The 27,592-nt window shown below is 49.2% G+C and overlaps 2 protein-coding genes across 2 annotated transcripts in view; one reads left to right on the plus strand and one right to left on the minus strand.

Annotated features, from left to right (window-relative positions):
* Positions 1 to 27,592, plus strand: part of LOC147110818 (FYVE, RhoGEF and PH domain-containing protein 5-like) — a 1,561,072-nt gene that overhangs the window by 1,302,536 nt on the left and 230,944 nt on the right. The window lies entirely within an intron of this gene.
* LOC147110819 (uncharacterized) overlaps positions 8,240 to 27,592 on the minus strand; it is a 101,258-nt gene continuing 81,905 nt past the window's right edge. Inside the window, exon 3 of the mRNA XM_086002214.1 lies at positions 8,240 to 9,748. Coding sequence (XP_085858340.1) covers positions 8,656 to 9,748 — 1,093 coding nt within the window. The 3' untranslated portion in view covers positions 8,240 to 8,655. The remainder of the gene's footprint in view (positions 9,749 to 27,592) is intronic.

The raw sequence follows: 27,592 nt of genomic DNA on the forward strand, positions 1-27,592 counted from the left end.
AGGGAAGCGGTGTTGAGGGAAGAGGTGTTGAGGGAAGAGGTGTTGAGGGAAGCGGTATTGAGGGAAGCGGTATTGAGGGAAGCCGTATTGAAGGAAGCCGTGTTGAGGGAAGCCGTATTGAAGGAAGCCGTGTTGAGGGAAGCCTTAATGAGGGAACCAGCATTGAGGGAAGAAGTATTGAGGGAAGAGGTATTGAGGGAAGAAGTATTGAGGGAAGCAGTATTGAGGGAAGCAGTATTGAGGGAAGCAGCACTGAGGGAAGAAGTATTGAGGGAAGCAGTGCTGAGGGAAGCGGTACTGAGGGAAGCGGTACTGAGGGAAGCGGTACTGAGGGGAGCAGTACTGAGGGAAGCAGTGTTGAGGGAAGCAGTACTGAGGGAAGCAGTACTGAGGGAAGCAGTACTGAGGGAAGCAGTACTGAGGGAAGCAGTTTTGAGGGACGCAGTACTGAGGGAAGTAGTATTGAGGGAAGCAGTACTGAGGGAATGAGTATCGAGGGAAGTAGTGCTGAGGGAAGCATTACTGCGGGAAGCAGTACTGAGGGAAGCAGTATCGAGGGAAGCAGTATTGAGGGGAGCAGTATTGAGGGACGCAGTATTGCGGGAAGCAGTATTGAGGGAAGCAGTATTGAGGGAAGCAGTACTGAGGGAAGCAGTACTGAGGGAAGCAGTATTGAGGGAAGCAGTACTGAGGGAAGCGGTATTGAGTGAAACATTACTGAGGGAAGCAGTATTGAGGGAAGCAGTACTGAGGGAAGCGGTATTGAGTGAAACATTGCTGAGGGAAGCAGTATTGAGGGAAGCAGTACTGAGGGAAGCAGTACTGATGGAAGCAGTATCGAGGGAAGCAGTATCGAGGGAAGCAGTACTGAGGGAAGCAGTACAGAGGGAAGCAGTACAGAGGGAAGCAGTACAGAGGGAAGCAGTACAGAGGGAAGCAGTACTGAGGGAAGCAGTATTGAGGGAAGCAGTACTGAGGGTAGCAGTATTGAGGGAAGCAGTACTGAGGGAAGCGGTATTGACTGAAACATTACTGAGGGAAGCAGTATTGAGGGAAGCAGTATTGATGGAAGCAGTATTGAGGGAAGCAGTGCTGAGGGAAGCAGTGCTGAGGGAAGCAGTACTGAGGGAAGCAGTATCGAGGGAAGCAGTATCGAGGGAAGCAGTATCGAGGGAAGCAGTATCGAGGGAAGCAGTACTGAGGGAAGCAGTACTGAGGGAAGCAGTACTTAGGGAAGCAGTATTGATGGAAGTATTACAGAGGGAAGCAGCACTGAGGGAAGCAGTGTCGAGGGAAGCAGTATTGAGGGAAGCAGTACTGAGGGAAGCAGTACTGAGGGAAACAGAATTGAGGGAAACAGTACTGAGGGAAGCAGTATTGAGGGAAGCAGTATTGAGGGAAGCAGTACTGAGGGAAGCAGTACTGAGGGAAGCAGTATTGAGGGGAGCAGTATTGAGGGAAGCAGTATTGAGGGAAGCAGAAATGAGTGAAGTAGTATTGAGGGAGCCATATTGAGGGAAGCAGTATTGAGGGAAGCAGAAATGAGGGAAACAGAAATGAGGGAAGCAGTATTGAGAGAAGCAGTATCGAGGGAAGCAGTATCGAGGGAAGCAGTATCGAGGGAATCAGTATTGAGGGAAGCAGTATTGGGGGAAGCAGTACTGAGGGAAGCAGTACTGAGGGAAGAAGTATTGAGAGAAGCAGTATTGAATGAAGCAGTATTGAGGGGAGCAGTGTTGAGGGAAGCAGTACTGAGGGAAGCAGTACTGAGGGAAGCAGTATTGAGGGAAGCAGTACTGAGGGAAGCATTATTGAGGGAATCATTACTGAGGGAATCCATACTGAGGGAATCCGTACTGAGGGAAGCAGTACTGAGGGAAGCAGTACTGAGGGAAGCAGTACTGAGGGAAGCAGTATTGAGGGAAGCAGTATTGCGGGAAGCAGTACTGAGGGAAGCCGTACTGAGGGAAGCCGTACTGAGGGAAGCCGTACTGAGGGAAGCAGCACTGAGGGAAGCAGTATTGAGTGAAGCTGTACTGAGGTAAGCAGTATTGAGGGAAGCATTATTGAGGGAGGCAGTACTGAGAAAAGCAGTATTGAGGGAAGAAGTACTGAGGGAAGCAGTATTGAAGGAAGCGGTATTGAGGGAAGCAGTACCGACGGAAGCAGTACTGAGGGGAGCAGTATTGAGGGAGCAGCACTGAGGGAAGCAGCACTGAGGGAAGCAGCACTGAGGGAAGCAGCACTGAGGGAAGCAGTATTGAGGGAGCAGTGCTGAGGGGAGCAGTATTGAGGGAGCAGCACTGAGGGAAGCAGAACTGAGAGAAGCAGTATTGAGGGAAGCACTCTTGTGGGTAGCAGTATTGAGGGAAGCAGTACTGAGGGAAGCAGTACTGAGGGAAGCAGTATTGAGGGAAGCAGGATTGAGGGAAGCAGTATTGAGGGAAGCAGTATTGAGGGAAGCAGTACTAAGGGAAGCAGACCTGAGGTAAGCACTGTTGAGGGAAGCAGTACTGAGGGAAGCAGTATTGAGGGAAGCAGCACTGAGGGAAGCGGTATTGAGGGAAGCGGTGTTGAGGGAAGAGCTGTTGAGGGAAGAGGTGTTGAGGGAAGCGGTATTAAGGGAAGCCGTATTGAAGGAAGCCGTGTTGAGGGAAGCCGTAATGAGGGAACAAGCATTGAGGGAAGAAGTATTGAGGGAAGAGGTAATGAGGGAAGAAGTATTGAGGGAAGAAGTATTGAGGGAAGCAGTATTGAGGGAAGCAGTATTGAGGGAAGCAGTACTGAGGGAATGAGTATCGAGGGAAGTAGTGCTAAGGGAAGCATTACTGCGGGAAGCAGTACTGAGGGAAGCAGTATCGAGGGAAGCAGTACTGAGGGAAGCAGTATTGAGGGACGCAGTACTGAGGGAAGCAGTATTGAGGGAAGCAGTGCTGAGGGAGGCATTACTGAGGGCAGCAGTACTGAGGGAAGCAGTACTGAGGGAAGCAGCACCGAGGGAAGTAGTATTGAGGGACGCAGTACTGAGGGAAGTAGTGTTGAGGGAAGCAGTATTGAGGGAAGCAGTGCTGAGGGAGGCATTATTGAGGGAAGCAGTATTGAGGGACGAAGTACTGAGGGACGCAGTACTGAGGGAAGCAGTACTGAGGGAAGCAGTATTGAGGGAAGCAGGATTGAGGGAAGCAGTATTGAGGGAAGCAGTACTAAGGGAAGCAGACCTGAGGTAAGCACTATTGAGGGAAGCAGTACTGAGGGAAGCAGTACTGAGGGAAGCAGTACTGAGGGAAGCAGTGTTGAGGGAAGCAGTATTGAGGGAAGCGGTATTGAGTGAAACATTACTGAGGGAAGCAGAACTGAGGGATGCAGTACTGAGGGAAGAATTATTGAGTGAAGCAGTACTGGGGGAAAGTATTACTGAGGGAACAGCATTGAGGGAAGCAGTGCTGAGGGAAACAGTACTGAGGGAAGCAGTACTGAGGGAAGAAATACTGAGGGAAGCAGTGTTGATGGAAGCAGTATTGAGATAAGCAGTACTGAGGGAAGCAGTACTGAGGGAAGCAGTACTGAGGGAAGCAATACTGAGCGAAACATTACTGAGGGAAGCAGTACTAAGGGAAGCAGTGCTCAGGGAAGCAGTATTGAGGGAAGCAGTATTGAGGGAAGCATTATTGAGGGAAGCAGTACTGTGGGAAGCAGTATTGCCTGAAGCAGTACTGAGGGAAGCGGATTTGAGTGAAACATTACTGAGGGAAGCAGTACTGAGAGAAGCAGTACTGAGTGAAGCAGGACTGAGGGAAGAAGTTCTGAGCGAATAAGTTTTGATCGAAGCAGTACAGAGGGAAGCAGTACTGAGGGAAGCAGTATTGAGGGAGCAGCACTGAGGGAAGCAGCACTGAGGGAAGCAATATTGAGGGAGCAGTACTGAGGGGAGCAGTATTGAGGGAGCAGCACTGAGGGAAGCAGCACTGAGGGAAGCAGCACTGAGGGAAGCAGTATTGAGGGGAGCAGTATTGAGGGGAGCAGTACTGAGGGAAGCAGAGCTGAGGGAAGCAGTATCGAGGGACGCAGTACTGAGGGAAGCAGAACTGAGAGAAGCAGTATTGAGGGAAGCAGTATTGATGGAAGCAATACCTCGGGAAGCAGGACTGATGGAAGCAGGATTGAGGGAAGCACTATTGAGGGAAGCACTACAGAGGGAAGCAGCATTGTGGGTAGCAGTACTGAGGGAAGCAGTACTGAGGGAAGCAGTATTGAGGGAAGCAGGATTGAGGGAAGCAGAACTGAGGGATGCAGTACTGAGGGAAGAAGTATTGAGTGAAGCAGTACTGGGGGAAAGTATTACTGAGGGAACAGCATTGAGGGAAGCAGTGCTGAGGGAAACAGTACTGAGGGAAGCAGTACTGAGGGAAGAAATACTGAGGGAAGCAGTGTTGAGCGAAACATTACTGAGGGAAGCAGTACTGAGGGAAGCAGTACTAAGGGAAGCAGTGCTCAGGGAAGCAGTATTGAGGGAAGCAGTATTGAGGGAAGCATTATTGAGGGAAGCAGTACTGTGGGAAGCAGTATTGCCTGAAGCAGTACTGAGGGAAGCGGATTTGAGTGAAACATTACTGAGGGAAGCAGTACTGAGAGAAGCAGTACTGAGTGAAGCAGGACTGAGGGAAGAAGTTCTGAGCGAATAAGTATTGATCGAAGCAGTACAGAGGGAAGCAGTACTGAGGGAAGCAGTATTGCAGGAAGCAGTAGTGAGGGAAGAAGTACTGAGGGAAGCCGTACTGAGGGAAGCCGTACTGAGGGAAGCCATACTGAGGGAAGCCATACTGAGGGAAGCAGTACTGAGGGAAGCAGTATTGAGCGAAGCTGTACTGAGGTAAGCAGTATTGAGGGAAGCATTATTGAGGGAGGCAGTACTGAGAAAAGCAGTATTGAGGGAAGAAGTACTGAGGGAAGCAGTATTGAAGGAAGCGGTATTGAGGGAAGCAGTACCGACGGAAGCAGTACTGAGGGGAGCAGTATTGAGGGAGCAGCACTGAGGGAAGCAGCACTGAGGGAAGCAATATTGAGGGAGCAGTACTGAGGGGAGCAGTATTGAGGGAAGCAGCACGGAGGGAAGCAGCACTGAGGGAAGCAGCACTGAGGGAAGCAGCACTGAGGGAAGCAGCACTGAGGGAAGCAGCACTGAGGGAAGCAGTATTGAGGGGAGCAGTATTGAGGGGAGCAGTACTGAGGGAAGCAGTGCTGAGGGAAGCAGTATCGAGGGACGCAGTACTGAGGGACGCAGAACTGAGAGAAGCAGTATTGAGGGAAGCAGTATTGATGGAAGCAGTACCTAGGGAAGCAGGACTGATGGAAGCAGGACTGAGGGAAGCACTATTGAGGGAAGCACTACAGAGGGAAGCAGTATTGTGGGTAGCAGTATTGAGGGAAGCAGGATTGAGGGAGGCAGTATTGAGGGAAGCAGTCCTGAGGTGAGCACTATTGAGGGAAGCAGTACTGAGGGAAGCAGTATTGAGGGAAGCAGCACTGAGGGAAGCAGTATTGAGGGAAGCAGGATTGAGGGAGGCAGTATTGAGGGAAGCAGTCCTGAGGTGAGCACTATTGAGGGAAGCAGTACTGAGGGAAGCAGTATTGAGGGAAGCAGCACTGAGGGAAGCGGTATTGAGGGAAGCGGATGTGAGGGAAGCGGATGTGAGGGAAGCGGTGTTGAGGGAAGCGGTATTGAGGGAAGCGGTATTGAGGGAAGCATTACTGAGGGAAGCAGTACTGAGGGAAGCAGTATTGAGGGAAGCAGTATTGAGGGAAGCAGTATTGAGGGAAGCCGTATTGAAGGAAGCCGTGTTGAGGGAAGCCGTAATGAGGGAACCAGCATTGAGGGAAGAAGTATTGAGGGAAGAAGTATTGAGGGAAGAGGTATTGAGGGAAGAAGTATTGAGGGAAGAAGTAGTGAGGGAAGCAGTACTGATGGAAGCGGTACTGAGCGAAGCAGTATTGAGGGAAGCAGTACTGAGGGAAGCAGTACTGAGGGAAGCAGTACTGAGGGACGCAGTACTGAGGGAAGTAGTATTGAGGGAAGCAGTACTGAGGGAATGAGTATCGAGGGAAGTAGTGCTGAGGGAAGCAGTATCGGGGGAAGCAGTACTGAGGGAAGCAGTACTGAGGGAAGCAGTACTGAGGGAAGCAGTATTGAGTGAAGCAGTATTGAGGGTATAGGTATTGAGGGAAGCAGTCCTGGGGGAAAGCATTACTGAGCGAAGCAGCACTGAGGGAAGCAGTACTGAGGGAAGCAGTGCTGAGGGAAGCAGTACTGAGGGAAGCAGTACTGAGGGAAGCAGCACTGAGGGAAGCAGTATTGAGACAGCAGTACTGAGGGAAGCAGTACTGAGGGAAGCAGCACTGAGGGAAGCAGTATTGAGGGACACAGTATTGAGGGAAGTAGTATTGAAGGAAGCAGTACTGAGGGAAGCAGTACTGAGGGCAGCAGTACTGAGGGAAGCAGTACTGAGGGAAGCAGCACTGAGGGAAGCAGTATTGAGGGACACAGTATTGAGGGAAGTAGTATTCAGGGAAGCACTATTGAGGGAAGCAGTGCTGAGGGAGGCATTACTGAGGGAAGCAGTATTGAGGAAAGAAGTACTGAGGGAAGCAGTATTGATGGAAGCAGTATTGAGGGAAGGAGTACTGAGGGAAGCAGTGCTGAGGGAAGCAGTGCTGAGGGAAGCAGTACTGAGGGAAGCAGTACTGAGGGAAGCACGATTGAGGGAAGAAGTACTGAGAGAAGCAGTATTGATGGAAGCAGTATTGCAGGAAGCATTACTGAGGGAAGCAGTATTGAGGGAAGCATTATTGAGGGAAGCAGTATTGAGGGAAGCAGTACTGAGGGAAGCAGTACTGAGGGAAGCAGTTTTGCGGGAAGCAGTATTGAGGGAAACATTACTGATGGAGGCTGTTCTGAGGGAAGCAGTACTGAGGGAAGCAGAATTGAGGGAAACAGTACTGCAGGAAGCAGTACTGAGGGAAGCAGTATTGAGGGAAGCAGTATTGAGGGAATCAGTACTGAGGGAAGCAGTACTGAGGGAAGCAGTACTGAGGGAAGCAGTACTGAGGGAAGCAAAATTGAGGGAAACAGTATTGAGGGAAGCAGTATTGAGGGAAGCAGTATTGAGGGACGCAGTATTGAGGGACGCAGTATTGAGGGACACAGTATTGAGGGAAGCAGTATTGAGGGAAGCAGTACTGAGGGAAGCAGTATTGAAGGAAGCAGTATTGAAGGAAGCAGTACTGAGGGAAACAGTACTGAGAGAAGCAGTATTGAGGGAAGCAGTATTGCGGGAAGCAGTACTGAGGGAAGAAATACTGAGGGAAGCAGTACTGAGGGAAACAGTACTGAGAGAGGCAGTATTGAGGGAAGCAGTATTGCGGGAAGCAGTACTGAGGGAAGAAATACTGAGGGAAGCCGTACTGAGGGAAGCCGTACTGAGGGAAGCAGTACTGAGGGAAGCAGTATTGAGCGAAGCTGTACTGAGGTAAGCAGTATTGAGGGAAGCATTATTGAGGGAGGCAGTACTGAGAAAAGCAGTATTGAGGGAAGAAGTACTGAGGGAAGCAGTATTGAAGGAATCGGTATTGAGGGAAGCAGTACCGACGTGAGCAGTACTGAGGGAAGCGGTATTGAGGGAAACAGTAATGAGGGGAGCAGTATTGAGGGAGCAGCACTGAGGGAAGCAGCACTGAGGGAAGCAGCACTGAGGGAAGCAGTACTGTGGGAAGCAGGATTGAGGGGAGCAGTATTGAGGGAAGCAGTGCTGAGGGATGCAGTGCTGAGGGAAGCAATATCGAGCGACGCAGTACTGAGGGAAGCAGAACTGAGAGAAGCAGTATTGAGGGAAGCAGTACCGAGGGAATCAGGACTGATGGAAGCAGGACTGAGGGAAGCAATATTGAGGGAAGCACTACAGAGGGAAGCAGTATTGAGGGAAGCAGTATTGTGGGTAGCAGTATTGAGGGAAGCAGTACTGAGGGAAGCAGTATTGAGGGAAGCAGTATTGAGGGAAGCAGTACTGAGGGAAGCAGTACTGAGGGAAGCAGTACTGAGGGAAACAGCACTGAGGGAAGCAGTATTGATGGAAGCATTATTGAGGGAAGCAGCACTGAGGGAAGCAGTATTCACAGAATCACAGAATCACAGAATCCCCACAGTGCAGATAGAGGCCATTTCGGCCCATCGAGTCTGCACCGACACACATCCCACCCTATCCCCGTAACCCCACGTATTTAATCCCCTAACACTGAGGGTCAATTTATCACAGGCAAATCAACCTAACCCGCACATTTTTGGACTGTGGGAGGAAACCGGAGCACCCGGAGGAAACCCACGCTGACACAGGGAGAATGTGCAAACTCCACACAGACAGTCGCCCGAGGCCGGATTTGAACCCGGGTCCCTGGTGCTGTGAGGCAACAGTGCTAACCACTATGCCACCGTGCCTCCCAGTATTGATGGAAGCATTATTGAGGGAAGCAGTACTGAGAGAAGCAGCACTGAGGGAAGCGGTTTTGAGTGAAACATTACTGAGGGAAGCAATCCTGAGGGAAACAGTATTGAGTGAAGCAGTACTGAGGGATGCAGTACTGAGGGAAGCAGAATTGAGGGCAACATTACTGAGGGAAGCAGTATTGAGGGAAGCAGTATTGAGGGAAGCAGTATTGAGGGAAGCAATACTGAGGGAAGCAGTACTGAGAGAAGCAGTACTGAGGGAAGCAGAATTGAGGGAAACAGTAGTGAGGGAAGCAGTGCTGAGGGAAACAGTAATGAGGGAAGCAGTATTGAGGCAAGCAGTATTGCAGTACTAAGGGAAGCAGTACTGAGGGAAGCAGCACTAAGAGAAGCATTATTGAGGGAAGCAGTATTGAGGGAAGCAGAAATGAGTGAAGTAGTATTGAGGGGAGCAATATTGAGGGAAGCAGTATTGAGGGAAGCAGTACTGAGGGTCGCAGTATTGTGGGAAGCATTTTGGAGGGAAGCAGTATTGAGGGAAGCAGTACTGAGGGAAGCAGTACTCTACTGAGGGAAGCAGTATTGAAGGAAGCAGTATTGAGGGAAGCAGTATTGAGGGACGCAGTACTAAGGGAAGCACTATTGAGGGAAGCAGTATTGAGGGAAGCAGTGCTGAGGGAAGCAGTACTGAGGGAAGCAGTATAGAGGGAAGAAGTACTGAGGGAAGCAGGACTGAGGGAAGCAGTACTGAGGGAAGCAAAATTGAGGGAAGCAGTATTGAGGGAAGCAGTACTGAGGGAAGCAGTATTGAGGGAAACATTACTGAGGGAAGCAGTATTGAGGGACGCAGTATTGAGGGAAGCAGTACTGAGGGAAGCAGTAAGGGAAGCAGTATTGAGGCAAGCAGTATTGAGAGAAGCAGTATTGAGGGAAGCAGTATTGAGGCAAGCAGTACTGAGGGAAGCAGTAATGAGGGAAGAAGTATTGAGGGAAGCAGTATTGAGGGAAGCAGTACTGAGGGAACCAGTATTGAGGGAAGAATTATTGAGGGAAACAGGACTGAGAGAAGCAGTATTGAGGGAAGCAGTACTGAGGGAAGCAGTACTGAGGGAAGCATTACTGAGGGAAGCAGTATTGAGGGAAGCAGTACTGAGGGAAGCAGTATTGAGGGAAGAAGTACTGAGTGAAGCATTACTGAGGGAAGCAGTATTGAGGGAAGCAGTACTGAGGGAAGCAGTACTGAGGGAAGCAGTACTGAGGGAAGAAGTACTGAGTGAAGCATGACTGAGGGAAGCAGTATTGAGGGAAGCAGTACTGAGGGAAGCAGTATTGAGGGAAGCAGTACTGAGGGAAGCAGTACTGAGGGAAGCAGTACTGAGGGAAGCAGTACTGAGGGAAGCAGTACTGAGGGAAGCAGTATTGAGGGAAGCAGTATTGAGGCAAGCAGTACTGAGGGAAGCAGTATTGAGGGAAGCAGTACTGAGGGAAGCAGTACTGAGGGCAGCAGTACTGAGGGAAGCAGTACTGAGGGAAGCAGTAATGAGGGAAGCAGTACTGAGGGAAGCAGTATTGAGGGACGCAGTAATGAGGGAAGTCGTATTGAGGGAAGCAGTACTGAGGGAATGAGTATCGAGGGAAGTAGTGCTGAGGGAAGCATTACTGCGGGAAGCAGTACTGAGGGAAGCAGTATCGAGGGAAGCAGTACTGAGGGAAGCAGTATTGAGTGAAGCAGTATTGAGGGTATAGGTACTGAGCGAAGCAGCAGTGAGGGAAGCAGTACTGAGGGAAGCAGTGCTGAGGGAAGCAGTACTGAGGGAAGCACTATTGAGGGAAGAAGTACTGAGAGAAGCAGTATTGATGGAAGCAGTATTGCAGGAAGCATTACTGAGGGAAGCAGTATTGAGGGAAGCATTATTGAGGGAAGCAGTATTGAGGGAAGCAGTATTGCGGGAAGCAGTATTGAGGGAAGCAGTACTGAGGGAAGCAGTACTGAGGGAAGCAGTACTGAGGGAAGCAGTATTGAGGGAAGCTTTACTGAGGGAAGCAGTTTTGCGGGAAGCAGTATTGAGGGAAACATTACTGATGGAGGCTGTACTGAGGGAAGCAGTACTGAGGGAAGCAGAATTGAGGGAAGCAGTACTGAGGGAAGCAGTATTGAGGGAAGCAGTATTGAGGGAATCAGTACTGAGGGAAGCAGTACTGAGGGAAGCAGTACTGAGGGAAGCAAAATTGAGGGAAGCAGTATTGAGGGACGCAGTATTGAGGGACACAGTATTGAGGGAAGCAGTATTGAGGGAAGCAGTACTGAGGGAAGCAGTATTGAAGGAAGCAGTACTGAGGGAAACAGGACTGAGGGAAGCAGTATTGAGGGAAGCAGTATTGCGGGAAGCAGTACTGAGGGAAGAAATACTGAGGGAAGCAGTACTGAGGGAAACAGTACTGAGAGAAGCAGTATTGAGGGAAGCAGTATTGCGGGAAGCAGTACTCAGGGAAGAAATACTGAGGGAAGCCGTACTGAGGGAAGCCGTACTGATGGAAGCCGTACTGATGGAAGCCGTACTGAGGGAAGCAGTACTGAGGGAAGCAGTATTGAGCGAAGCTGTACTGAGGTAAGCAGTATTGAGGGAAGCATTATTGAGGGAGGCAGTACTGAGAAAAGCAGTATTGAGGGAAGAAGTACTGAGGGAAGCAGTATTAAAGGAATCGGTATTGAGGGAAGCAGTACCGACGTGAGCAGTACTGAGGGAAGCGGTATTGAGGGAAACAGTAATGAGCGGAGCAGTATTGAGGGAGCAGCACTGAGGGAAGCAGCACTGAGGGAAGCAGTACTGTGGGAAGCAGGATTGAGGGAAGCAGTAGAGGGAAGCAGCACTGAGGGAAGCAGTATTGAGGGAGCATTACTGAGGGGAGCAGGATTGAGGGAGCAGCACTGAGGGAAGCAGCACTGAGGGAAGCAGCACTGAGGGAAGCATTATTGAGGGGAGCAGTATTGAGGGGAGCAGTACTGAGGGAAGCAGTGCTGAGCGATGCAGTGCTGAGGGAAGCAGTATCGAGCGACGCAGTACTGAGGGAAGCAGAACTGAGAGAAGCAGTATTGAGGGAAGCAGTATTGAAGAAAGCAGTACCTAGGGAATCAGGACTGATGGAAGCAGGACTGAGGGAAGCAATATTGAGGGAAGCACTACAGAGGGAAGCAGTATTGAGGGAAGCAGTACTGTGGGTAGCAGTATTGAGGGAAGCAGTACTGAGGGAAGCAGTATTGAGGGAAGCAGTATTGAGGGAAGCAGTACTGAGGGAGGCAGTACTGAGGGAAGCAGTACTGAGGGAAACAGCACTGAGGGAAGCAGTATAGATGGATACATTATTGAGGGAAGCAGTACTGAGAGAAGCAGTACTGAGGGAAGCGGTTTTGAGTGAAACATTACTGAGGGAAGCAATCCTGAGGGAAGCAGTATTGAGTGAAGCAGTACTGAGGGATGCAGTACTGAGGGAAGCAGAATTGAGGGCAACATTACTGAGGGAAGCAGTACTGAGGGAAGCAGTATTGAGCGAAGCAGTATTGAGGGAAGCAGTATTGAGGGAAGCAATACTGAGGGAAGCAGTACTGAGAGAAGCAGTACTGAGGGAAGCAGAATTGAGGGAAACAGTACTAAGGGAAGCAGTATTGAGGGAAGCAGTACTGAGGGAAGCAGTGCTGAGGGAAACAGTAATGAGGGAAGCAGTATTGAGGCAAGCAGTATTGCAGTACTAAGGGAAGCAGTACTGAGGTAAGCAGCACGAAGAGAAGCATTATTGAGGGAAGCAGTATTGAGGGGAGCAGTGTTGAGGGGAGCAGTATTGAGTGGAGCAGTATTGAGGGAAGCATTATTGAGGGAAGCAGTATTGAGAAGCAGAAATGAGTGAAGTAGTATTGAGGGGAGCAATATTGAGGGAAGCAGTATTGAGGGAAGCAGTACTGAGGGTCGCAGTATTGTGGGAAGCATTTTGGAGGGAAGCAGTATTGAGGGAAGCAGTACTGAGGGAAGCAGTACTCTACTGAGGGAAGCAGTATTGAGGGAAGCAGTATTGAGGGACGCAGTACTAAGGGAAGCACTATTGAGGGAAGCAGTATTGAGGGAAGCAGTGCTGAGTGAAGCAGTACTGAGGGAAGCAGTATTGAGGGAAGAAGTACTGAGGGAAGCAGTACTGAGGGAAGCAAAATTGAGGGAAGCAGTATTGAGGGAAGCAGTATTGAGGCAAGCAGTATTGAGGGAAACATTACTGAGGGAAGCAGTATTGAGGGACGCAGTACTGAGGGAAGCAGTAAGGGAAGCAGTATTGAGGCAAGCAGTACTGAGGCAAGCAGTATTGAGAGAAGCAGTATTGAGGGAAGCAGTATTGAGGCAAGCAGTATTGAGGGAAGCAGTACTGAGGGAACCAGTATTGAGGGAAGAATTATTGAGGGAAGCAGTACTGAGAGAAGCAGTATTGAGGGAGGCAGTGCTGAGGGAAGCAGTACTGAGGGAAGCAGTACTGAGGGAAGCAGTGTTGAGGGAAGCAGTATTGAGGGAAGCGGTATTGAGTGAAACATTACTGAGGGAAGCAGAACTGAGGGTTGCAGTACTGAGGGAAGCAGTATTGAGTGAAGCAGTGCTGAGGGAAGCAAGACTGAGGGAAGCAGTATTGAGGGAAGAAGTACTGAGTGAAGCATTACTGAGGGAAGCAGTATTGAGGGAAGCAGTACTGAGGGAAGCAGTATTGAGGGAAGCAGTACTGAGGGAAGCAGTATTGAGGGAAGCAGTATTGAGGGAAGCAGTATTGAGGCAAGCAGTACTGAGGGAAGCAGTATTGAGGGAAGCAGTACTGAGGGAAGCAGTTTTGATGGAAGCATTATTGAGGGAAGCAGAACTGAGAGAAGCAGTATTGAGGGAAGCAGTACTGAGGGAAGCAATATTGATGGAAGTTGTACTGAAGTAAGAGGTATTGAGTGAAACATTACTGAGGGAAGCAGTACTGAGGGAAGCAGTACTGAGGGCAGCAGTACTGAGGGAAGCAGTATTCAGGGAAGCAGTATTGAGGGAAGCATTACTGAGGGAAGCAGTACTGAGGGAAGCAGGATTGAGGGAAGCAGGATTGAGGGAAGCAGTATTGAGGGAAGCAGTATTGAAGGAAGCAGTACTGAGGGAAGCAGTATTGAGGGAAGCAGTATTGAGGGAAGCATTATTGAGGGAAGCAGAACTGAGAGAAGCAGTATTGAGGGAAGCAGTACTGAGGGAAGCAATATTGATGGAAGTTGTACTGGGGGAAGAGGTATTGAGTGAAACATTACTGAGGGAAGCAGTACTGAGGGAAGCAGTACTGAGGGAAGCAGTATTTAGGGAAGCAGTATTGAGGGAAGCATTACTGAGGGAAGCAGTACTGAGGGAAGCAGGATTGAGGGAAACATTACTAAGGGAAGCAGTATTGCTGCAAGCAGTACTGAGGCAAGCAGTATTGAGGGAAGCAGTATAGAGGCAAGCAGTACTGAGGGAAGCAGTATTGAGGGAAGCAGTATTGAGGGAAGCAGTATTGAGGGAAGCAGTACTGAGCGAAGCAGTATTGAGGGAAGCATTATTGAGGGAAGCAGAACTGAGAGAAGCAGTGTTGAGGGAAGCAGTACTGAGGGAAGCAATATTGATGGAAGTTGTACCGAGGGAAGAGGTATTGAGTGAAACATTACTGAGGGAAGCAGTACTGAGGGAAGCAGTACTGAGAGAAGCAGTACTGAGAGAAGCAGTACTGAGGGAAGCAGTGTTGAGGGAAGCAGTATTGAAGGAAGCGGTATTGAGTGAAACATTACTGAGGGAAGCAGAAGTGAGGGAAGCAGTACTGAGGGAAGCAGTATTGAGTGAAGCAGTATTGAGGGAAGCGGTATTGAGTGAAACATTACTGAGGGAAGCAGTACTGAGGGAAGCAGTGCTGAGGGAAGCAGTACTGAGGGAAGCAGTATTAAGGGAAGTATTACTGAGGGAAGCAGTACTGAGGGAAGCAGGATTGAGGGAAGCAGTACTGAGGGAAGCAGTACTCTACTGAGGGAAGCAGTATTGAAGGAAGCAGTATTGAGGGAAGCTGTACTGAGGGACGCAGTACTAAGGGAAGCACTATTGAGGGAAGCAGTATTGAGGGAAGCAGTGCTGAGGGAAGCAGTACTGAGGGAAGCAGTATTGAGGGAAGAAGTACTGAGGGAAGCAGTACTGAGGGAAGCAGTACTGAGGGAAGCAAAATTGAGGGAAGCAGTATTGAGGGAAGCAGTACTGAGGGAAGCAGTATTGAGGGAAACATTACTGAGGGAAGCAGTATTGAGGGGCGCAGTCTTGAGGGAAGCAGTACTGAGGGAAGCAGTAAGGGAAGCAGTATTGAGGCAAGCAGAACTGAGGCAAGCAGTATTGAGAGAAGCAGTATTGAGGGAAGCAGTATTGAGGCAAGCAGTACTGAGGGAAGCAGTAATGAGGGAAGAAGTATTGAGGGAAGAGGTATTGAGGGAAGCAGTACTGAGGGAACCAGTATTGAGGGAAGAATTATTGAGGGAAGCAGTACTGAGAGAAGCAGTATTGAGGGAAGCATAACTGAGGGAAGCAGTACTGAGGGAAGCAGTACTGAGGGAAGCAGTACTGAGGGAAGCAGTGTTGAGGGAAGCAGTATTGAGGGAAGTGGTATTGAGTGAAACATTACTGAGGGAAGCAGAACTGAGGGATGCAGTACTGAGGGAAGCAGTATTGAGTGAAGCAGTGCTGAGGGAAGCAGGACTGAGGGAAGCAGTATTGAGGGAAGAAGTACTGAGTGAAGCATTACTGAGGGAAGCAGTATTGAGGGAAGCAGTACTGAGGGAAGCAGTATTGAGGGAAGCAGTACTGAGGGAAGCAGTACTGAGGGAAGCAGTACTGAGGGAAGCAGTACTGAGGGAAGCAGTATTGAGGGAAGCAGTATTGAGGCAAGCAGTACTGAGGGAAGCAGTATTGAGGGAAGCAGTACTGAGGGAAGCAGTATTGAGGGAAGCAGTATTGAAGCAAGCAGTACTGAGGGAAGCAGTATTGAGGGAAGCAGTATTGAGGGAAGCAGTATTGAAGGAAGCAGTACTGAGGGAAGCAGTATTGAGGGAAGCAGTATTGAGGGAAGCATTATTGAGGGAAGCAGAACTGAGAGAAGCAGTATTGAGGGAAGCAGTACTGAGGGAAGCAATATTGATGGAAGTTGTACTGGGGGAAGAGGTATTGAGTGAAACATTACTGAGGGAAGCAGTACTGAGGGAAGCAGTACTGAGGGAAGCAGTATTTAGGGAAGCAGTATTGAGGGAAGCATTACTGAGGGAAGCAGTACTGAGGGAAGCAGGATTGAGGGAAACATTACTAAGGGAAGCAGTATTGCTGCAAGCAGTACTGAGGCACAGTATTGAGGGAAGCAGTATTGAGGGAAGCAGTACTGAGCGAAGCAGTATTGAGGGAAGCATTATTGAGGGAAGCAGAACTGAGAGAAGCAGTGTTGAGGGAAGCAGTACTGAGGGAAGCAATATTGATGGAAGTTGTACCGAGGGAAGAGGTATTGAGTGAAACATTACTGAGGGAAGCAGTACTGAGGGAAGCAGTACTGAGAGAAGCAGTACTGAGAGAAGCAGTACTGAGGGAAGCAGTGTTGAGGGAAGCAGTACTGAGGGAAGCAGTATTGAGGGAAGCAGTATTGAGGCAAGCAGTACTGAGGGAAGCAGTATTGAGGGAAGCAGTACTGAGGGAAGCAGTATTGAGGGAAGCAGTACTGAGGGAAGCAATATTGATGGAAGTTGCACTGAGGGAAGAGGTATTGAGTGAAACATTACTGAGGGAAGCAGTACTGAGGGAAGCAGTATTTAGGGAAGCAGTATTGAGGGAAGCATTACTGAGGGAAGCAGTACTGAGGGAAGCAGGATTGAGGGAAACATTACTAAGGGAAGCAGTATTGCGGCAAGCAGTGCTGAGGCAAGCAGTATTGAGGGAAGCAGTATTGAGGCAAGCAGTACTGAGGGAAGCAGTATTGAGGGAAGCAGTATTGAGGGAAGCAGTACTGAGGGAAGCAGTATTGAGGGAAGCATTATTGAGGGAAGCAGAACTGAGAGAAGCAGTATTGAGGGAAGCAGTACTGAGGGAAGCAATATTGATGGAAGTTGTACTGAGGGAGGAGGTATTGAGTGAAACATTACTGAGGGAAGCAGTACTGAGGGAAGCAGTACTGAGGGAAGCAGTATTTAGGGAAGCAGTATTGAGGGAAGCATTACTGAGGGAAGCAGTACTGAGGGGAAGAAGGATTGAGGGAAACATTACTAAGGGAAGCAGTTTTGCGGCAAGCAGTACTGAGGCAAGCAGTATTGAGGGAAGCAGTATTGAGGCAAGCAGTACTGAGGGAAGCAGTATTGAGGGAAGCAGTACTGAGGGAAGCAGTATTGAGGGAAGCAGTACTGAGGGAAGCAGTACTGAGGGAAGCAGTATTGAGGCAAGCAGTACTGAGGGAAGCAGTATTGAGGGAAGCAGTACTGAGGCAAGCAGTATTGAGGGAAGCAGTATTGAGGCAAGCAGTATTGAGGGAAGCAGTACTGAGGGAAGCAGTACTGAGAGAAGCAGTACTGAGGGAAGCAGTACTGAGGGAAGCAGTGTTGAGGGAAGCAGTATTGAAGGAAGCGGTATTGAGTGAAACATTACTGAGGGAAGCAGAACTGAGGGAAGCAGTACTGAGGGAAGCAGTATTGAGTGAAGCAGCATTGATGGAAGCGGTATTGAGTGAAACATTACTGAGGGAAGCAGTACTGAGGGAAGCAGTATTTAGGGAAGCAGTATTAAGGGAAGCATTACTGAGGGAAGCAGTATTGAGGGAACAGTACTGAGGGAAGCAGTATTGAGGGAAGCATTATTGAGGGAAGCAGAACTGAGAGAAGCAGTATTGAGGGAAGCAGTACTGAGGGAAGCAATATTGATGGAAGTTGTACTGAGGGAAGAGGTATTGAGTGAAACATTACTGAGGGAAGCAGTACTGAGAGAAGCAGTATTGAGGGAAGCAGTACTGAGGGAAGCAGAACTGAGGGAAGCAGTACTGAGGGAAGCAGTATTGAGTGAAGCAGTGCTGAGGGAAGCAGGACTGAGGGAATCAGTATTGAGGGAAGAAAAACTGAGGGAAGCAGTACTGAGGGAAGCATTACTGAGGGAAGCAGTATTGAGGGAAGCAGTACTGAGGGAAGCAGTATCGAGGGAAGCAGTACTGAGGGAAGCAGTACTGAGGGAAGCAATACTGAGGGAACCAGTACTGAGGGAAGCAGTATTGAGGGAAGCAGTATTGAGGGAAGCATTACTGAGGGAAGCAGTACTGAGGGAAGCAGTATTCAGGGAAGCAGTACTGAGGGAAGCAGTACTGAGGGAAGCAGTACTGAGGGAAGCAGTATTGAGAGAAGCAGAATTGAGGGAAATATTACTGCGGGGAGCAGTACTGAGGGAAGCAGTACTGAGGGAAGCAGTATTGAGGGAAGCAGTATTGAGGGAAGCAGTATTGAGCGAATCAGTACTGAGGGAAGCAGTACTGAGGGAAGCAGTACTGAGGGAAGAAAAATTGAGGGAAACAGTATTGAGGGAAGCAGTATTGAGGGACGCAGTATTGAGGGACGCAGTATTGAGGGAAGCAGTATTGAGGGGAGCAGTATTGAGGGAAGCAGTATTGAAGGAAGCAGTACTTAGGGAAGCAGTATTGAGGGAAGAAGTATTGAGGGAAGCGGTATTGAATGAAACATTACTCAGGGAAGCAGTACTGAGGGAAGCAGTATTGAGGGAAGCAGTACAGAGGGAAGTAGAATTGAGGGAAGCAAGACTGAGGGAAGCGGTATTGAGTGAAAAATTACTGAGGGAAGCAGTACTAAGGGAAGCAGTACTGAGGGAAGCAGTATTGCGGGAAGCAGTACTGAGGGAAGCGGTATTGAGTGAAACATTACTCGGAAGCAGTACTGAGGGAAGCCGTATCGAGGGAAGCAGTACTGAGGGAAGCAGTACGAAGGGAAGCAGTACTGAGGGAAGCAGTTCTGAGGGAAGCAGTACTGAGGGAAGCAGTACTGAGGGAAGCAGTACTGAGGTAAGCGGTACAGAGGGAAGCGGTATTGAGGGAAGCAGTATTGAGGGAAGCAGTACTGAGGGAAGCAGTACTGAGAGAAGCAGTATTGAGGGAAGCAGTATTGAGGGAAGCATAATTGAGGGAAGCTTTATTGAGGGTAGCAGTACTGAGGGAAGCAGTACTGAGGGAAGCAGTACTGAGGGAAGCAGTGCTGAGGGAAGCAGTACTGAGGGAAGCAGCATTGAGGGAAGCAGTCCTGAGGAAACCAGTATTGAGCGAAGCAGTACTGAGGGAAGCAGTACTGATGGAAGCAGTCTCGAGGGAAGCAGTATTGAGGGAAGCAGTGCTGAGTGAAGCAGTACTGAGGGAAGCAGTACAGAGGGAAGCAGTACAGAGGGAAGCAGTACTGAGGGAAGCAGTACTGAGGGAAGCGGTATTGAGTGAAAAATTACTGAGGGAAGCAGTACTGAGGGAAGCGGTATTGAGTGAAACATTACTGAGGGAAGCAGCACTGAGGGAAGCAGTATTGATGGAAGCAGTATTGAGGGAAGCAGTGCTGAGGGAAGCAGTGCTGAGGGAAGCAGTATCGAGGGAAGCAGTGCTGAGGGAAGCAGTACTGAGGGAAGCAGTACTGAGGGAAGCGGTATTGAGTGAAACATGACTGAGGGAAGCAGTAATGAGGGAAGCAGTATAGATGGAAGCAGTACAGAGGGAAGCAGTATCGAGGGAAGCGGTATTGAGGGAAGCAGTACTGAGGGAAGCAGTACTGAGGGAAACATAATTGAGGGAAACAGTACTGAGGGAAGCAGTATTGAGGGAAGCAGTATTGAGGGAAGCAGTTCTGAAGGAAGCAGTACTGAGGGAAGCAGCACTGAGGGAAGCAGTACTGTGCGAAGCAGTATTGAGGGAAGCAGTATTGAGGGAAGCAGTATTGAGGGAAGCAGTACTGTGCGAAGCAGTACTGAGGGAAGCAGTATTGAGGGAAGCAGTATTGAGGGAAGCAGTACTGTGCGAAGCAGTATTGAGGGAAGCAGTATTGAGGGGAGCAGTATTGAGGGAAGCAGTATTGAGGGAAGCAGTACTGTGCGAAGCAGTATTGAGGGAAGCAGTATTGAGGGGAGCAGTATTGAGGGAAGCAGTATTGAGGGAAGCAGAAATGAGTGAAGTAGTATTGAGGGGAGCCATATTGAGGGAAGCAGTATTGAGGGAAGCAGAAATGAGGGAAACAGAAATGAGGGAAGCAGTATTGAGGCAAGCTGTATTGAGAGAAGCAGTATCGAGGGAAGCAGTATCGAGGGAATCAGTATTGACGGAAGCAGTATTGAGGGAAGCAGTACTGAGGGAAGATGTATTGAGGGAAGCAGTATTGAGTGAAGCAGTATTGAAGGAAGCAGTGCTGAGGGAAGCAGTACTGAGGGAAGCAGTACTGAGGGAAGCACTATTGAGGGAAGCAGTATTGAGGTAAGCATTATTGAGGGAATCATTACTGTGGGAATCCGTACTGAGGGAAGCCGTACTGATGGAAGCCGTACTGATGGAAGCCGCACTGAGGGAAGCAGTATTGAGCGAAGCTGTACTGAGGTAAGCACTATTGAGGGAAGCATTATTGAGAGAGGCAGTACTGAGAAAAGCAGTATCAACGGAAGCAGTACTGAGGGAAGCGGTATTGAGGGAAGCAGTACTGAGGGGAGCAGTATTGAGGGAGCAGCACTGAGGGAAGCAGCACTGAGGGAAGCAGCACTGAGGGAAGCAGTACTGTGGGAAGCAGGATTGAGGGAAGCAGAACTGAGGGAAGCAGCACTGAGGGAAGCAGTAGTGAGGGAGCAGTGCTGAGGGGAGCAGTATTGAGGGAGCAGCACTGAGGGAAGCAGCACTAACGGAAGCAGCACTGAGGGAAGCAGCACTGAGGGAAGCAGTATTGAGGGGAGCAGTATTGAGGGGAGCAGTACTGAGGGAAGCAGTGCTGAGGGTTGCAGTGCTGAGGGAAGCAGTGTCGAGGGACGCAGTACTGAGGGAAGAAGTATTGAGGGAAGCCGTACTGAGAGAAGTAGAATTGAGGGAAGCAATACTGAGGGAAGTGGTATTGAGTGAAAAATTACTGAGGGAAGCAGTACTGAGGGAAGCAGTACTGAGGGAAGCAGTACTGAGGGAAGCAGTATTGAGGGAAGCACTATTGAGGGAAGCAGTACTGAGGGAAGCGGTATTGAGTGAAACATTACTCAGGGAAGCAGTACTGAGGGTAGCAGTATTGAGGGAAGCAGTATTGAGGGACACAGTATTGAGGGAAGAAGTATTGAGGGAAGCATTACTGAGAGAAGTAGAATTGAGGGAAGCAATACTGAGGGAATTGGTATTGAGTGAAAAATTACTGAGGGAAGCATTACTGAGGGAAGCAGTACTGAGGGAAGCAGTATTGAGGGAAGCAGTATTAAGGGAAGCAGTACTGAGGGAAGCGGTATTGAGTGAAACATTACTCGGAAGCAGTACTGAGGGTAGCAGTACTAAGGGAAGCAGTACTGAAGGAAGCAGTACTGATGGAAGCAGTATCGAGGGAAGCAGTACTAAGGGAAGCAGTACTGAGGGAAGCAGTTCTGAGGGAAGCAGTACTGAGGGAAGCAGTACTGAGGGAAGCAGTACTGAGGGAAGCAGTACAGAGGGAAGCGGTACTGAGGGAAGCGGTACTGAGGGAAGCGGTATTGAGTGAAACATTACTGAGGGAAGCAGTACTGAGGGAAGCAGTATTGAGGGAAGCATTATTTAGGGAAGCAGTGCTGAGGGAAGCAGTACTGAGGGAAGCGGTATTGAGTGAAACATTACTGAGGGAAGCAGTACTGAGGGAAGCAGTATTGAGGGAAGCAGTGCTGATGGAAGCAGTATCGAGGGAAGCAGTACTGAGGGAAGCAGTACTAAGGGAAGCAGTACTGAGGGAAGCAGTACTGAGGGAAGCAGTTCTGAGGGAAGCAGTACTGAGGGAAGCAGTACTGAGGGAAGCAGTACTGAGGGAAGCAGTACAGAGGGAAGCGGTACAGAGGGAAGCGGGTACTGAGGGAAGCGGTACTGAGGGAAGCGGTATTGAGTGAAACATTACTGAGGGAAGCAGTACTGAGGGAAGCAGTATTGAGGGAAGCATTATTTAGGGAAGCAGTGCTGAGGGAAGCAGTACTGAGGGAAGCAGTACTGAGGGAAGCAGTACTGAGGGAAGCAGTATTGAGGGAAGCAGTGCTGAGGGAAGCAGTGCTGAGGGAAGCAGTATTGATGGAAGCAGTGCTGAGGGAAGCAGTGCTGAGGGAAGCAGTGCTGAGGGAAGCAGTATTGATGGAAGCAGTACAGAGGGAAGCAGTACCGAGGGAAGCAGTATCGAGGGAAGCAGTATCGAGGGAAGCAGTATCGAGGGAAGCAGTACTGAGGGAAGTAGTACTGAGGGAAGCAGTACTGAGGGAAGCAGTACTGAGTGAAACAGAATTGAGGGAAACAGTACTGAGGGTAGCAGTATTGAGGGAAGCAGTATTGAGGGAAGCAATATTGAGGGGCGCAGTACTAAGGGTCGCACTATTGAGGGAAGCAGTACTGAGGGAAGCGGTATTGAGGGAAGCAGTACTAAGGGAAGCAGTATTGAGGGAAGCAGTACTGGGGGAAAGCATTACTGAGGGAAGCAGTATTGAGTGAATTAGTGCTGAGGGAAGCAGTACTGAGGGAAGCATTATTGAGGGAAGAAGTACTGAGGGAAGAAGTATTGATGGAAGCAGTACTGAGAGAAGCAGTATTGAGGGAAGCAGTATTGAGGGAAGCAGTGCTGAGGGTAGCAGTATTGAGGGAAGCAGTATTGAGGGAAGCAGTATTGAGGGAAGCAGTACTGGGGGAAAGCATTACTGAAGGAAGCAGTACTGAGGGAAGCAGTATTGAGGGAAGCAGTGCTGAGGGAAGCAGTACTGAGGGAAGCAGTATTGAGGGAAGCCGTATTGATGAAGCAGTATTGAGGGACGCAGTACTAAGGGAAGCGCTATTGAGGGAAGCATTACTGAAGGAAGCTGTATTGAGGGAAGCAGTACTAAGGGAAGCAGTATTGAGGGAAGCAGTACTGAGGGAAGCAGTACTGAGGGAAGCAGCACTGAGGGAAGCATTACTGAGGGAAGCAGTATTGAGGGAAGAAGTACTGAGGGAAGAAGTATTGGTGGAAGCAGTACTGAGGGAAGCAGTATTGAGTGAAGCAGTACTGGGGGATGCAGTATTGATGGAAGCAGTACTGAGGGAAGCAGAATTGAGAGAAGCAGTCTTGAGGGAAGCAGTACTGATGGAAGCAGTATTGAGGGAAGAAGTCCTGAGGAAAGCAGTATTGATGGAAGCATTACTGAGGAAAGCAGTATTGAGGGAAGCAGTATTGAGGGAAGCAGTACTGAGGGAAGCAGTATTGAGGGAAGCATTACTGAGGGAAGCATTACTGAGGGAAGCAGTACTGAGGGAAGCAGTACTGAGGGAAGCAGTATTGACGGAAGCAGTATTTGTTAAGTCTGTGAGTTGTTCAAGTAATTAATACTCAGACTTAATCAGTAACAATAAAACAGGTCTTTACTGGTTGGTGGTAGGGACTATTCTGAATACAAGATTACTGCACAGTGCTTATATACCGGTGTGTTCACCCCCGGTATTACGTCTACAGCAGCCTGAGAAAGTAGTACATCTCTTAAGGTGGAACAGGCTTAAGCTCTCTTAAGGTGGAACAGGTTACATACACAACACTCCTCCCTTCTTAGCTTTATAGTCATCCCCCCCATTTAACATAACGTAATAACATATATACATATATAACTTCATGTTTAACGTAACATATCACAGATTCAGTCTCTGCGGAAAACAGTTCACAGATTCAATCTCTGTGGTGTCGTCGGTTCACGTTACTCATTCAATAGTCCTTTCATGGATTTAACAGCTTGAACTTCCGAACTGATTTGGCTCCGTTCGGAGGGACCACGTGTGTGATCTGGTAGAGGTGATAATGGTTCAGATGGGTCATCTTCTGTTTTTACTTTTCCTTTTCTGCTTCTTGGAGACTCTCTGGGCTCCATTGTCAGCTGCCACAGCTGCCAGCTGCATGCGCAGTTCCTCCTTCTCTTCCTCCTTTTTTTGCAGTAGAGCCACCTTCTCCCGATGTTCCGTAGACTTTCGGTGCTCCTCCATGATTTCTGTATGGTGGGAGTCGAAGTTACAAGTTGGGCAGGACAGGACATAGTAATATTCGGAGTCGTCCGACAGGTCAGCGAGAGGGTCGTCTATTTCCTCCATACCCAGCTGGACGTTAGCCAGCTCTTGTTCCAAATCCAGACATCTTTCCTGAAGAGACTTCTACATGTGTACCTCTGCCTCCAGCTTTTTCTGGGCTTTCAGCAAGTCGTTTACTAGTGACCTCATTTGTGATTTTAATACTTCAACTTCCTTTGGAGATTGATTGATCGGACTATGCAATCCCTCTACCGGAGCAGCTGTTTCAGCGGTCTGTTGTTCTACATTGACGTGAGTCAGCGTACTTTTGGCATCCAATGGCTGCTCTGTTGCAGTCGTTTCAGTCTGTGTCGTCACATCAGCCATCTCAATGACTTTTGAGAGCTCCGAACCCTTTTCCTTTGAAGATCGCAGCTCGTGTTCAAGTTTTTCCCATTTCAGAGTCTTGTCCCTCAGCATATGAAGGAGTTGGCTGACCGTTAACTCTTCTGACACCAGATTATGGCACGCACCTTCAGAACCTGAATCAGCTTTGATTCGTTCGGCCTCCTCGCGCAGATGGTTGGTGTGCTCCTGCTCCATTTTCTCCATCAGCTGCTTCTGTTGTCTTTCCAGATTCTCCAACTCTATATCAAAGAACTCTTTCGTTGCATTCAACTCTTGCTCAAAACGGCGAAGCATTTGTTCTAATTGCTGTTGTAGTTTGAAATGGAGTTGAGTTCGAGCCCGGTGTCCCTCAGAAATGGGCACATCAGTAGACTTGCCAGACTCAGAATCCACAGTTAAACTATGTTGTTGTTGCTCAGTGGAATTCTGTGCTGAAACTTTGTCTTTTGCACCTGAGTTGGGCTTACCATCATCCGTTCCAGAGTCTGGGCCGACTATCTTCACCGAGTTCTCACTCGTTATTGTTTGTAGGAAATGCCAGTCCATATTCATTTTCCTAATCCACTCCCGTCCTAGTAGTGGAGAACCTCCTTCAGATATCACATATAAGTCCATTATTTGACTGTCTTCGCCCTTGTGGACCACTGCAACCTCTATTTTCCCGATGGGGTACACTCTTTGCCCCGTGTATGTTTTCAATATAATCCCCGTATCCTGTAGGGGAATATGTTGGAATAACTTTCCGTAATCTTTCTTATTTATGACCGTCAATGCCGATCCAGTGTCCAATTCCAGTTTTACTTGGACTCCTTCTATCTGAAGAGTGACCCAAATTGTCTGGAGGTCTGCACCCTTACCAGCGTTGAGTACTCTTAAGCTAGCCAGTTCATTACAGCTTAAGCTAGCCAGTTCATTACTGCTAGCGTCTGAATCGGACTCCTGTTCGGCCACCTTGTGTACCTTTGCGTATTTTCCTTGCGGTGACTTCTTGTTGCTGGTCTTCTTCCCTGACCTGCATACTCTAGCTATATGTCCAAGCCTACCACAAGTTCTACATTCTTGGTTTTTAAACCAACACTGGTTCTGATCATGCGTTGTCTTTCCACAACGATAACATTTGCCAGAACTCACACCCAATTTGTGTGCACTGAGCTCCGGTGACCGTAGCTGCATTACTGCCGTGCCTCTCGCTGCGGCTTCGTGTGCTGCTGCCATAGTGACCGCCTTCTCAAGCGTCAGCTCATTCTCCTCGAGCAGTCGCTTTTGTGTATCCTGTTTAAATAAACCACACACAAATTTGTCTCGTAGTGCATCTGTCAGTCCCGTTCCAAACTGGCAATATTTCGCTAATTTACGCAATTCCAGCAAATATTCAGCATTGCTTTCATACTGTAGCTGCCTTCTGTCATAAAATTTAAATCGTTCCGCTAGCATCAGCGGCGTGGGGTTTAGATGATCTTTCAGGACAGTAACAATCTCATCGAACGTCTTATCCGCCGGTTCATCTGGTGATAACAGGTGTTTCAATTGCCCGTATGTCTTCGCACCCATTAAATTTAATAATGTTAGTGCTTTATCAGCCTCACGAATTTTATTGGCCTTACAATAATTTTTAACTCGTTCAACATATATGGCCCAATCTTCGATGTCACTATCAAAGTTGCTAATATTCCCGTGTTTAGGCATTGTAGTACTTTATCAGATTTGCAATTTCTCAGATTTTTTTTTATTTTTTACTGCTATCCAAGATGGCGGCTTCCCGCTCTTGCCGTCGTCCTCCGCCCACAAAATGGCGGTTTTCCCGCGCTTGGCGGTCTTCACCCGTCCCCCCGACGCCGTCTCCCTTCAGCCCCCGAGTGCGGCCCTTATCTTCGCCGCGATCGCCCGAGTGCGGCCCTTATCAGCGGATGCGATCGCTGGATCGCGAAGTGGCTCCCGACCGAAGCGGCTCTCGGCCCTTATCTGGAGATGCGATCGCTCTCGCGGCTCTCGGCCCTTATCAGGAGATGCGATCGCTCTGTTGAAACGACTCCCGCTCGAAGCGGCTCTCGCGCCCTATTCCTCCGGCTCCCCCAGCCCCGTTCGTGCGGCCAACGCGGTCGATTGCCTGTCGCGTCGCTGCCCGGCTCAGACAACGGCTTACCCACCACCAAGCTGGAGAAGAAGCTGACGGTCGCCGATGGAGGCTCCGAGGTCAGGATGTTTTCCAGTGGGGTGGAGAGGGTGGAAACCTCTCTGCAACGTCCTGGCTGTGGACGAAGCTGCCGTGGAGTGACTGCCGCAGGGTCCGAATCAGACTCGTCGCCAGTGTTAAGTCTGTGAGTTGTTCAAGGAATTAATACTCAGACTTAATCAGTAACAATAAAACAGGTCTTTTCTGGTTGGAGGTAGGGACTATTCTGAATACAAGATTACTGCACAGTGCTTATATACCGGTGTGTTCACCCCCGGTATTACGTCTACAGCAGCCTGAGAAAGTAGTACATCTCTTAAGGTGGAACAGGCTTAAGCTCTCTTAAGGTGGAACAGGTTACATACACAACAGTATTGAGGGAAGCATTATTGAGGGAAGCAGTACTGAGGGAAGTGGTATTGAGTGAAACATTACTGAGGGAAGCAGTACTGAGGGAAGCAGTACTGAGGGAAGCAGTACTGAGGGAAACAGAATTGAGGGAAGCGGTGCTGAGGGAAGCAGTATGAGGGAAGCACTACTGAGGGAAGCATTACTGAGGGAAACATTACTGAGGGAAGCAGTATTGAGGGAAGCAGTATTGAGGGAAGCAGTATTGTGGGAAGCAGTACTGAGGGAAGCAGTATTGAGCGAAGCTGTACTGAGGTAAGCAGTATTGAGGGAAGCATTATTGAGGGAGGCAGTACTGAGAAAAGCAGTATTGAGGGAAGAAGTACTGAGGGAAGCAGTATTGAAGGAAGCGGTATTGAGGGAAGCAGTACCGACGGAAGCAGCACTGAGGGAAGCAGTACTGTGGGAAGAAGGATTGAGGGAAGCAGCACTGAGGGAAGCAGCACTGAGGGAAGCAGTATTGAGGGAGCATTACTGAGGGGAGCAGGATTGAGGGAGCAGCACTGAGGGAAGCAGCACTGAGGGAAGAAGCACTGAGGGAAGCAGCACTGAGGGAAGCAGCACTGACGGAAACAGTATTGAGGGGAGCAGTATTGAGGGGAGCAGTAGTGAGGGAAGCAGTGCTGAGGGATGCAGTGCTGAGGGAAGCAGTATCGAGGGACGCAGTACCTAGGGAATCAGGACTGATGGAAGCAGGACTGAGGGAAGCAGTATTGAGGGAAGCAGTACTGAGGGAAGCAGTACTGAGGGAAGCAGTACTGAGGGAAGCAGTACTGAGGGAAACAGCACTGAGGGAAGCAGTATTGATGGAAGCATTATTGAGGGAAGCAGTACTGAGA

Source organism: Somniosus microcephalus, chromosome 11 (assembly GCF_052327205.1).
Source record: "Somniosus microcephalus isolate GS21.2 chromosome 11, FLI_Smic_1.0, whole genome shotgun sequence".
Lineage (NCBI taxonomy): Eukaryota > Metazoa > Chordata > Chondrichthyes > Squaliformes > Somniosidae > Somniosus > Somniosus microcephalus.